The sequence below is a fragment of the Wyeomyia smithii genome, chromosome 1, assembly GCF_029784165.1.
Source record: "Wyeomyia smithii strain HCP4-BCI-WySm-NY-G18 chromosome 1, ASM2978416v1, whole genome shotgun sequence".
NCBI classification, from domain to species: domain Eukaryota; kingdom Metazoa; phylum Arthropoda; class Insecta; order Diptera; family Culicidae; genus Wyeomyia; species Wyeomyia smithii.
In genome coordinates, this window is record NC_073694.1 from 168,490,191 (window position 1) to 168,502,957 (window position 12,767).

Here is a 12,767-nt window from a genome sequence, read left to right on the forward strand (position 1 = left end):
AAATCTTTCATGCTGTTGGATACACTATTTAGTTAATAATGCACTGCTATTATTTTGTTTTGTAAAAAATGTTACACAGAAACACCATGATTTTACTAAAAAATATGATTAAATCGCAAGCTTTCCAATCTGCCGGGGCAAAACGCCCCAGATGCAGTATAATATGCCCCATGCAGTAGCTTCATACGGCAGCTCAGCACGCGAAGTGAAACAGCGCTTGAAGTCTCAGAAGCAAACGCTAAAGCAATGAACAAATCAGCCCGGCTAGCGGTGGGGCATATTGTCCGGAGCTGCGATGTAGCAGAAAGCATTGAATACTTAAGCAAATTATACAATTTTTATCGTTTCTTCAGTAGATACAGTTGATTAGAGGTTCGTTTGAGATATATAAGTGCAAATACCAGGTAATAAACTTTATACGCTAGTGAAAAAACGTTACGGAAATGCTGCAAGAAATTAGATCTGTAGCAGCTCAAATCGAAATTGATTTTTGTTTATTTTTTGCTGCTAGTGACAATTATCAAACTTGCACAGAAGGTTGGTCCTATGACCCGCTACGGATTCCCAATAGTCTCATGTCTTACTTCTTGTGTGTTTCCGAATAAATAGACTTGGGCGGCGTCCCGGGGGGCGTTTTATACATATTTACCCTACTGATAGTTTTCCCATCCCTACTACCTACTCCCAGTTTGACAGCTTTATCTGTCGAACTCAGAGGGGATTCACTGCTGTCATATATATATATATATATATATATATATATATATATATATATATATATATATATATATATATATATATATATATATATATATATATATATATATATATATATATATATATATATATATATATATATATATATATATATATATATATATATATATATATATATATATATATATATATATATATATATATATATATATATATATATATATATATATATATATATATATATATATATATATATATATATATATATATATATATATATATATATATATATGGCAGAGCTGTATGCCACCACGGGTCGGTAATTGGCGATTGGCGATTACCGAAGGCCACGGAAGTGCTCACTGCTAGCAAGCAGTCCCGGACCATCAGCGGGAGCTAGCCTAGGTCGTGGCGAGATTCAGGCACTGGGCCGCTGAATTCTCGCAAAAGCCACACTGGCCGGAAGCAGCTCCGACGGAGCGAGTAGTGCCGCTCCCACCACCCAAATGCACTATACCGCCCATTGGGACTGATGCCAGTAATGTTCCCAATTACTCGAGGTCTATTTCGACTGTAACGATTTCAAATTTATGGTGTTTCGGCTTGCAGTCTTCTCTTAAAAGATCAAAACAGAAGTTTGTCTACTGTCCTAAAATTCCCAAAAGTTCCCAATTACGGCAACTGGTCGCATCACTATAGGATAAGAGTCGGATTTCGTTTTCGTACCATGATTTTGGGCTGGCACCTGCGCCGAGCTCCCTTAGTAATGTCGTGTGATAACGGCTTGAAACGGCGAGAGTACAACCGGTGCAGGGGTCTCCGTCCCGTAAAACCTGGCAGGCCTTCCAGTACGTTCCGAGTCCATTGCCTGGTGGAAACCCGGCAGGGGTAGGATCAGATGTCTTTTCCTGACTTGCGCCGGTCGGGGGTGTCATAGTTGCCCATAAGGAGCTATGGCAGCCGCCCCTAGCCATGGCCTCACTGCTCCGGCATAGACTACCTTGGGACCATTTAGGCGACTACTCCATTATGGATAAGGATAGCGGCTGGTAGGGGGACCCAATAAACAAAAATGCAGAAAAACAAAACTCTGGAGATGGGGGCAGATGGGTTGGAAAACCCATTTGCGCGAGGTGGCATCCAGCGGTCTCCGCCTAGAAAAGTGAAGACGGATGCAGTGAAGGTCGCCTGCGAAGACGGTAAAGGCAGTACGCCTACCGGATCTACGCAAGACATCGCGGTGGCTGGTCCACAGCTATTAAAGGCGGTCGGAAGACAGCGGGACACGCTACCGAGGGTAGTGGCCCTGTCTGAGCAGCTCGATGCTATAATCGAGTTTGCGAAAAGTCGCTGCAATACAACGAAGTACTTGAAGCAGGCCCTCTACATGCTTCGGTCCTCCGTCGATGCTGCGAAAAAGGAGCATGCCGAGCTCGAAATGAAAGCTGCGGCTGCGGAGAAAGAGGAGACGAAGGTGACCGAGCTGGCGACGAAGTCGGTCCAAACGGACGCCAGCACTTTTGCAGCGGTTTGCGCGGCAGGACCAGCTGCCAAACGAACGCGACAGTCCCCGGGAGAGACGGCCCCCGGGGGCACCAAGAAGCGTTTAATCGCAAACAGCCCTCAGACCGGTGTAGGAGTGGCGCAAGCAACGCCCACGGTGGCAGCCAAGGAGCAGAAGGCTCCCGGTAACCCGTGGGTAACGGTTCCGGGAAGGAGTAGGAACCAAAAAGTGGTGGCCAAAAAACCGCACCCGGTTACAAATCCTGCGACGAAGAAAGTTAAAAATAAGGGCGACGCACTCATCCTTAAGACAGAAGAGTCAAAGTACTCGGAAGTCCTTAAGGCAATGAGAGGCGATGCGAAGCTCAAAGATCTGGGGGCAGATGTGCGTAGCATCCGCCGATCCCGCAAGGGAGAAATGATCGTCGAGCTCCGCAAGGAAGCCAGAAACAAGGGCCCAGCCTATCGGGCATTGGCCCAAGAGGCGCTTGGAGATAGAGTGCAGGTTCGGGCACTCACGTCGCAGGTAACCCTACAACTTAAATACCTGGACGAAGTCACCGAGGCATGCGAAGTCGTGGATGCCCTCAAGGAGCAGTGCGAAGTGGTTGTGGCACCAGAGGCAGTTCGACTGCGCAAAGGCCCAGTAGGAACCCAGACCGCCACTGTCAGGCTTCCGTCAGTAGACGCAAACCAGGCGCTAAAGGTAGCGAGGCTCAAAGTGGGCTGGTCAATGTGCCCACTCAGCATCTACCAGCCACCGGAGGTCTGCTTTCGATGCTTCGAGCAAGGACACAAGTCCTTTAGCTGCTAGGGGCCTGACAGGAGCTCCCTATGCAGGCGGTGCGGTGCTGCAGGCCACAAAAGCAAAGACTGCGGAGAGCCCCCGAAGTGCTTGGCGTGCGCTGGGAAGCGTGACGCAAAGCACATAATGGGAGGCCCGAGGTGCACGGCCGGTAAGCCGACTAGCAAGCCACGGGCGTGAGAGTGACACAGCTAAATTTGAACCACTGCTTCGCGGCTCAGCAACTACTATACCAAGCAGTCACTGAGTCGTTGTCGGACATCGCCATAATCTCGGACCCCTACCGAATTCCTTCCGGAAACGGTAACTGGATTTCGGACGGGTCCGGTATGGCGGCAATATGGACGACGAGCAGGTTCCCGGTTCAAGAGATAGTGTCAACTTCAAACGAAGGATACGCGGTTGCCAAGGTGAACGGAGTGTACTACTGCAGCTGCTATGCTCCGCCTCGTTGGTCTACCGAGCAGTTCGCAAGGATGATCGACCGAGCCACCGTGGAGCTGATCGGTCTATCACCGTTGGTAGTGGCGGGCGACTTCAACGCATGGGCAACTGAGTGGGGAAGTCGACGCACAAACCAGAGAGGCTGGATCTTGTTGGAGGCTTTGGCGAAGCTCAACATAGATCTGGCCAACGTCGGCTTGAAGAGCACCTTCAGTAGAAACGGCGCGGAGTCGATCATCGATGTGACATTCTGTAGTCCAGGATTGATCACGAACTGGAGGGTAGACGATGGCTACACTCATAGCGACCATCTGGCGGTCTGTTATAGCGTAGACTGTAAAACGAGACCGCATGTGGCGAGTAGAATTAACACTCCAGCTCCTCACGGGTGGAGGATATTACACTTCAACGAAGAGGTATTTGCGGAAGCAATTAGACTAGAACACGAGGCGAGCAGAACTCGTAACCTGAGCGCTGATCAACTTGTTGCATTACTTTCGCGGGCGTGTGACGCCACTATGCCTAGGAATCGCCAGCCTAGGCATGGAAGGCCACCAGTCTACTGGTGGACCGACGCGATAGCGGACCTCCGCAGAGCGTGTCTTCAAGCGAGAAGAAGGATTCAACGTGCGCGAACCGACGAAGAAAGGGAAGATCGTCGAGGGGCATTCAGTTCCGCAAAAGCGGCGCTTAAGAGAGCAATAAAAGCTAGTAAACGTGCGTGCTTCGAAAGACTGTGCGCTAGTGCCAACACTAACCCGTGGGGTAACGCCTATAGGATGGTGATGGCCAAGACTAAGGGTGCGATGGCGCCCGCAGAAAAATTACCAGCGATGCTTGAGCGGATCATAGAGGGACTCTTTCCACGCCACGAGCCAAATCCTTGGCCTCCGGCTGGCGAGTCACTTCACCGACGTTCCAGTATCTCAAACTCAGACCAGAGGTGGTCGGCCAACCTGCCGAACACTCAATATATGAGTGACGGCGTTAGCCGTGCCGAGGCAGAGGAGGCGGAAACGGTTACGAATGAGGAACTCATCGCGATCGCCAACTCCTTGAAGGTGAGCAAGGCACCGGGATTGGATGGGATTCCGAATCTGGCTGTGAAGAAGGCCATCAAAAAGGCCCCCAGACTATTCCGGGAAGTCATGCAGAAGTGCCTGGATGACTGTACATTCCCAGAGAGATGGAAGCGACAGAAGCTGGTCTTATTGCCGAAGACAGGGAAACCACCTGGTGACCCGTCGGCATACAGACCGATATGTCTGCTCGATACGGCGGGTAAGGTGCTCGAGAAGGTTATTCTCAATAGACTGGTTAGGTACACCGAAAGTGCAAATGGTCTGTCGAGTAACCAGTTCGGCTTCCGAAAAGGCAAGTCTACGGTGGATGCTATTCTGTCCGTCACCAAAACAGCAGAGGTAGCACTCCAGCGTAAAAGATGGGGCATTCGCTATTGCGCAATCGTCACGTTGGACGTGAAAAATGCGTTCAATAGTGTTAGCTGGGATTCCATAGCCCACTCGCTTCGGAAACTAGACATTCCGGTATCTCTGTACAGGATTCTGGGAAATTATTTCCAGAATCGTGTGCTAGTTTACAGCACAGACGAGGGTCAAAAATGTGTCCCAATTACCGCAGGGGTTCCACAAGGTTCCATCCTGGGCCCGGTACTGTGGAATATCATGTACGATGAAGTGCTGAAACTAAAGCTCCCCCAAGGGGTTGTGATCGTTGGGTTTGCGGACGACATCACACTTGAGGTCTACGGCGAGTCGATCGAGGAGGTTGAGTTGACGGCTTCGCACTCTATAAGCGTCGTCGAGGACTGGATGCGCTCCAAAAAACTGGAGCTGGCGCATCATAAGACGGAGATTTCAGTTGTCAATAACCGCAAGTCGAAGCAACAGGCGTTGATCAGTGTCGGGAATTGCACCATCGCCTCTAAGCGCTCCCTGAAGCTGCTGGGGGTGATGATCGATGACAAGCTCGCCCTCGGGAGCCATGTCGAATATGCCTGTAAGAGGGCTTCAATGGCTATTGCAGCATTATCTCGCATGATGTCCCAAAGCTCTGTAGTGTACGGCAGCAAGCGGAAACTTCTAGCTAGCGTGACTTCGTCCATACTGAGATACGGCGGGCCAGTGTGGTCCAAAGCACTAGGTACTAGTTAACATCGGGGTAAGTTGGAAAGTACCTACAGGCTCATGTGCCTGAGGGTTGCGAGCGCGTATCGAACTGTGGCATACGACGCAATCTGCGTCCTGTCCGGCATGATGCCTATCAGCATAGCCATTAAGGAGGACGTAGAATGCTTCGATCAACGTGACACAAGGGGCATACGAGGTACCAGAAGATCATTCTCGATGATCAGATGGCAGCAGGAGTGGTCCAATTCCGTGAAGGGTAGATGGACGCATCGACTTATTCCGGATGTATCCGGATGGGTCGGGAGGCGCCATGGAGAAGTGAACTTCCATCTGACACAGATTCTGTCAGGCCATGGTTGCTTTAGGCAGTATCTACACAGAATCGGGCATGCGGGGTCCCCCATGTGTCCCGAGTGCGCGGAAGCGGAAGAGACTGCTGAGCATGTCTTCTTCGTGTGCCCTCATTTTGTGCATGCGCGGAGCGACATGATGGTAGTGAGTGGGCCAGACACCACTCCGGACAACCTAGTTCGGAGGATGTGTAAAGACCCAAACATTTGGAGGGCGGTTTGTACAGCCGCCTCTCAAATAGTTTTAGAATTGCAAAACAGGCGCTGTCGCCTGTGCGTTATCGCAGATCAACTCTGATCCATGACGTTTGTTGGTCCATGATGCTTGTAACTATGAACAATAATAGGGGAAAAATCACTACACAACACATCCATGAAAGTTTTCCGCGGTCTCTCGAGTTTTGCTAAAAATTCTTTCCGCCATGTTGCCGAATATGTTGGTTACACGATGTTTGACAGATAGGTCCCCCCTGGTCGAACTGTAACCGCGATGACGAAAGCAGTGAAGCTACTCCGTTCAGAAGTGTGCTCGTTCAAAGAACGGTACCTCGCCGGTGTAGTTTGGGGGGTTTAAGGGCTTTTTAAATGAAACGTAACGCGAAAAATGGCTTTTTTCACAATCCCCCACCCCCTCATGAGTAATTATTTACATATTTCTCGTTGAACTATGTTCGGATACCAAATCCGGACATCCTGTCGGATAATATCCGGATATCCGGTTGATCCGGATATTTTAATCCGGATTGTCCCAGCACTAATTGTAAGACCATTGAGATCTAGTTAAATTCCTGTTAACACCGCGTTGGAAACGGACATCGTACGGCACTTTATGGACGCCGGATACGCCCGTTCCGGCATCTACAACATCTTGGCACTATTGGACAGTAATCAGAACATCGAAAGAAAGCCCTCTTTCCGACGGCCGACGACTCTGAGCGACATGAAGTTCCAAAGGATGCTGAAGAGGAAGACCGAGGGAAAAGTAGTTACATCGTTGCGGGCGCTTGGCCGGGAGGTGAGTGCGATAGGTCAAACAGCGAAAAGGTACCTGGCGAACATGGACATGCATGTAAGGAAGCGGCAATCCCATCTACTGATCTCGGAACTGCAGGTAGTGACGCAGCGGCAGCGGGTGAATGAGTGACGAGACCTGTCTCACCCTGGGTGGCAACGACTGGCAGGGCACTTCGTATTTCACTTCCCCCTTGAAGAAAGTGAGCTCCGAGGTGAAGTTCATTTCACACACCAAGCTTCCCAAGAAGGTGCTGCTGTGGCTGACAATCAGCAAGAAGGGGATGTCAAAGCCGGCCTTCGTTCGCTCCAGACTGACCGTGAACGGGGATATCTATAGTATGAAGTGTCTGTCGGAAGTTACGTCGTTCATCAAAAAATAATATAAGGGCGAAGACGCGGTGTTTTGGCCGGCCGTTGGAGGAGATACAGTGGCTCAATATCGATGTGATACCCAACTCAGCGAACCCGTCCCACGTCTCCCAGCGGCATCCCATCGAGAATTCCTGGGCGTAGGCATCTACTTCAACAATTAAAGCGCGTAAGATCTACATAAACAATTTTGTAGCTACAACTGACGAGGAATTGATAAATTAAATGAAGAATGAACCCAAATACATCGCTACATTGCTGCCTTAAAAAAAATAATGTTTGCATAAAAAAATGACTTTTAATGTAAACGTTATTCTCAAAATTCACATTTCATTGAGTTTTAAAATATGAAAACCTGAAAAAAAGTGAACCTTAAATTTGAAGTTTGGTCAAAATACTGATTTTTGAACCTCAGCGCAGAAATTTTTTTCTAACTCGGTCATTTCTCAACCGATTTTGAATGTTTTAGCAATTTTGAAAAGGGGAAAGATGGAGCTATTAAAATATATACAGGTTAGTACTAACTTCACCATAAAATGTTGAGTTATTTGAGCCCAAATCCAGTTTTTCATACTTTTTGACGTAATTTTTCAACTAAATTCGAAATTTGCCGTTTGTGTTTTTGGGAAAAGCATTACAGATACACTGGTACTTTGGGAGCATGTTCAAGTATAAATCAAATACAAGTTGTTTCATGAAAATCGACTGATGTTTGCCTGAGTTACACCTTTTAAGGTAGAATCTTTGGTTTTCAAGGCACAGTTAGTGGTGGGCTGTTAATTCGGTTATTTCACTTTTACTTTGGAAAAATAGTAAAATTTGACAAACAAGATGAATATAGGTGTTGGGATTAATATAAGAGCGGTTCCCCTATCTCTCTAGTTTCTGTTATGATGTTTTCAGATTTGTAGAATACTTTTATATGGCGTTTGCGCATAGTCACTGCCCCATCCCCTAATTCCCGTCTAGTTGTTGTTATTCTTCAACTTGTTGCTCATCTGTTGAATGTGTGTACAAACATACCAAGCGGCATGCTACTTACGAGCCACCCAGTTCGGCAATCTGCTGTTTTTTCTCCTCCGCCAGAAGCACGTTTGTTTACATCCTGTTCGGGTACACGCGGCACGTGGAACGCATGCGCCCGTTGGAGGTCGGAAAATTTTCGGCTCTGTCTGGTTTTCAGATTTTCCAGTTTGCAGTTTGCACTGGAGCGATTTGGTTCTTATCTCATGACAAATTGGCGTTATAATTGCGATTTACTTTTTTTTCTGTGTGAAAATCATTATCCTTGAAAATAACTTGAAAAATAGTGAGCAATCTGGATTCGCAATAAGTTGAGGTAAGCAGGGATGCAGAAAACGTGAACGCTTCGTGGCACTAGTCGAATCTTTTTTGCAGTCGTTCAATTATGATAATTCTGCTCGAAGGCCATCTTGTTTTAACCCTGATATTGAAAAAATCTGTTTTTTCTCGCTGCAAATGACAGGGAGCCAATATGGCATAGGCATTTTATACTTCGCAGTTAAATTTCTTTTTCGTGCATGTTTTAGAATGTGTAGTTTGTTGATTGATTGATTTGACAACGAAGTCTAGAAATCAGACAGCAAATTTTGTGCTGCGAGCTCCCAGGTGTTGTCTAGCGCTTTATATATAGGAAAAGATTAATAATTCATGTATGCTTGTATTCAAGTGCACCGTATCCATTCTATTTACAGCATTATGGTTTGTGCTAGTTTCTGATTGTCCCAGAAAATTCCCCCAACATGTTGTACACATCTGGTGAAACGCACATCGATGATTACGGCAGAAAATGCAGCTCCATTGCTGATAAAATAATGAAAGATGACAATTTGAAGGAGAAGCAAAACTCGATTGTGAGACGCAATCTGTCTGTCCGGTCGAAGAGTAAATCCAGCCAAAAGGATGCATTCGACGAGCGCTCGGCTTCACGGCTTAGTGCTAGGGGAAAGCCACCGAACGAGTCGCAATCGTCCAGTGGTACTACCAATTCCTCGGGGAGTACCTGCAGCGATGGAGAATCGTCCTCCTCCTATGGGGAAAGCAATTTACCCTATCCGGGCTTTGTAGAGTACTCGCTCAAGTATCTGCGGCAGGACACGAAGCCACGAATTTGGTGTTTACAGCTAATCACAAATCCATATCCTTTCAAAAATGTTTTTGTCATTTCTTTAATTAAATTCTGCTTTTTGAGTTGCATCTCCGACATATCCGTTTAATCTCGATATTCAATCTAACTAGTCGTGAAATTATTGACGAAAACGTGTATGTCGAATGTGAAAAAATGATTCTTTATTAGTGACTTCTGCCTGTGTTTCAATACTTTCCTTAACACTTAAATACGTGGTTCGAGCGCATTTCTATGCTAGTGATATTACTGAATTGTGTCACCTTGGGAATGTACCAACCGTGTGTGGATGACGCATGTGTCACAAATCGATGCAAAATATTGCAGGTAATTGCTGAACAAGTTATCTGATTAAGGTTTTGACTTCGATGGGACTTCCCGTCATCGCTTGTAGATATTCGACGACGTTATATTTGCATTTTTCACGCTGGAAATGACCATCAAAATAGTCGCTATGGGAGGATGGGGCAAGGGTACCTACCTGGCGGATTCCTGGAATCGTTTAGATTTTTTTATTGTGCTGGCGGGCGCTTTGGAGTACTGTTTGCAGGTGGAAAACTTCAATTTAACTGCAATCAGAACGATTCGTGTGCTGCGACCGCTTCGAGCTATCAACAGAATACCGAGTGAGTCAGAGCATCGCGATGTTCTTGTGCGCTAGTAATTGTTTTTTTTTTGGTGCAGGTATGCGCATTCTGGTGATGCTTCTACTGGATACTTTGCCTATGCTCGGCAACGTGTTGCTGCTGTGCTTTTTTGTGTTTTTCATCTTCGGAATTGTTGGTGTTCAGCTGTGGGAGGGAATTCTTCGCCAGCGATGCGTGATCAAACTACCGGACAATGTGTCTGCCCCTGAGTAAGTATATCCCGAAGTTCTAGTGCATACTGAGTTGATGTTTTAGATATCACTTTTCCTACTACCCTGTTTCCCTACAACTCAAATAATTGCTTATATGATTACCATATTATTCGGATTGGCTTACAAAATGTGATATGAAAACAAACATATAGCAAACATGTAACAGAAAAACAGCCCTCACATTATTCAACCAAATGCTCCAAACATTTAATGACAATCTAATACCACAATTGCATTGATACGCTCGCTAAAATGTAACTAACAATGTTTTGTTTCCTTTCGAAAGTTTAGTGTTTTAATGTAATGGTCCAGTTTGTCCTTCGAGATTATGGCATGCGTTTTTTGATTCCGCTAGAATAGTTGTTCCTATGCTTTTATATTTTGCAACATAAAAAACGCGATAACGGTGTTACTTTTCCATTGTCCATATCCAAAAACTTTTTTTTTGTTATAGCTGCTGATAAACATAAAAATATCGCCAAAAACAATTGTAATTATCCACACAGGGTAGAGGATGACTTCCGCAAATTTACTTTTTCGAAAGTATTGAAAGATGAAATTGTTTTGATCAAATCATCTGCCGAGGTCACTATCTATCCTTTCGGTTATAAAGTAAGAGTATCAATTGCTTGAAAAAACTATGTATAAAAGTTACTGACGGGGTTGTTTGGATAGGCGTAGAGATGAAACTCGGCGAACGATATATTACTGAAAGGTCGAATTGTTATCACACTTGATAATTTAAAAAAGAGTTTCGCATGTTCGTTGTAATGTATCATGCAGACGATGTAGATCGTGAATGTTTAATGTCTCCTAAGAGAAGGCTTTTAATAGAGGCTTTTTGAATATCGTCGGAATTGTTTTCAAAGGTGTATCAAGTTAGCACCATCAGAGCCTGGAATTATCGAGGAATTTGTTTCTATCAAAAAATAGGGAGTCAGGCAAGTTTTACTGTATGAAAGAATCTTAATCCTAAGGATCTTAGAAGCAAACCTATCTCACTAGAAGCACTGAAAGCCTCTTCAAAAAAAAAAAAAAAAAACATCCCCACTCCTCTGAAGATTTAATTTTGATTTGTGAGTGTTCACCATTTTTTTTATTATTCTTACTGTTTTTAAAGCTTATTGTCGCTCTTATTCTAGCGCCAATAAGTATACTTGTATGACAGTTTGAATGAGTAATCCTGAAAACACGATCTATTGTAGAAAATTTTTCTTACAGCAAATTCTCTTGACGTGAGCATAACAATTCATTTTGGGCTCATAGAAACCTTGGAGAAACAAAAAAAATCTACCGGAAGAAGGAAAAAAACCTTTCCAAGCAAACCTGAATGTATTTTCAAAAATTAGGGACAGGGTGATGAAGAGCTTCAACGACACTAACGTTCAATAACATAAGACATCATCGGGGAAGATTATAGAGATTTTTTTTATAAGACCCATATAACGGAAAGATTTGAAGCCAAAGCAAAGGGTAAACCACACTGCCGTCTGCAAGTTATCTTATCGTGCAGAAATTTGCAAGACATTCATCGATGTCATTCACATGAAAATTATAAAGAAGGGGACTTAAGCATGAGCCCTGGAGAAGGCCCATATAGTTAATTCGAAATGTTGTCTAATAAGTATGCGAAAAATGCATGTGTTACAAAATTGTACACAAAATCTTGTTGGGGAAATTTTCTCGAAAGGATGGCAATGGAAATAAAATCAAAAACCTCCTTAAGAGCCAGTTCGCGAGAGTCGCAACCGCCTTTCTGAGGGATGTTGTTTTGATGTTCTCCGATTGGGCTGAAATTTTCAGCGTTTGTTTGTCTATTCAAGGTAGGAAGTTATGCAAAATTTCAATTTTTTTCATTCAGGTTAAGTGGGGCAAAACGGCCCTTGAAAATGATATGTCCAAATACTAAAAAGTGCAATAACTCCTGCTAGACTTGATAGATTTTCCTAAAAATTTGTGGTATTATTCTACACTAAGAGTACTTCAAAATACATGGTCACAATGTACGGCAAAGAGGTAAATTGACGAAAAAAACGCGAACTCTTCTCAACATCGCTAGAAAAAATATCTGAATATGGCGTTTTGTAGAGCAACTTAAGAGCATAAATGTCATGTATAAGCCAAGTGTGCCAAATGGGATAAAACGGTCCTAGAAGGCTTTTTTCAACAAACCGTCAAAATCACTAAAATCACTATAGTTCCTGCTAGATTTAATAGATTTTATTGAAAATTTGGATTATTTTTTGAAAAATACTTGGCGATTTTCGGGGTGCTATTTTCTCTACAGAAAAGGTCCAGAACCCGAAGTTAGCATTTTATGAAACAACTACAGAGCTTTTATTTGGCATAATATCCAGATGCATTTTTTGAAAATTGACTTAAGAGGACTAAAGTTTTCCTTGATTTCAAG

At 44.7% G+C, this 12,767-nt stretch overlaps 1 protein-coding gene across 6 annotated transcripts in view; it reads left to right on the plus strand.

The window, feature by feature from the left end:
- Positions 1-8,548: 8,548 nt before the first annotated feature.
- LOC129718689 (voltage-dependent T-type calcium channel subunit alpha-1G) overlaps positions 8,549-12,767 on the plus strand; it is a 58,021-nt gene continuing 53,802 nt past the window's right edge. For all 6 annotated transcript variants that reach the window (XM_055669724.1, XM_055669720.1, XM_055669721.1 and 3 more), the window contains exons 1-5: positions 8,549-8,691; positions 9,068-9,509; positions 9,713-9,825; positions 9,893-10,124; positions 10,183-10,354. In XM_055669724.1, coding sequence (XP_055525699.1) covers positions 9,116-9,509; positions 9,713-9,825; positions 9,893-10,124; positions 10,183-10,354 — 911 coding nt within the window. In that variant the 5' untranslated portion in view covers positions 8,549-8,691; positions 9,068-9,115. The remainder of the gene's footprint in view (positions 8,692-9,067; positions 9,510-9,712; positions 9,826-9,892; positions 10,125-10,182; positions 10,355-12,767) is intronic.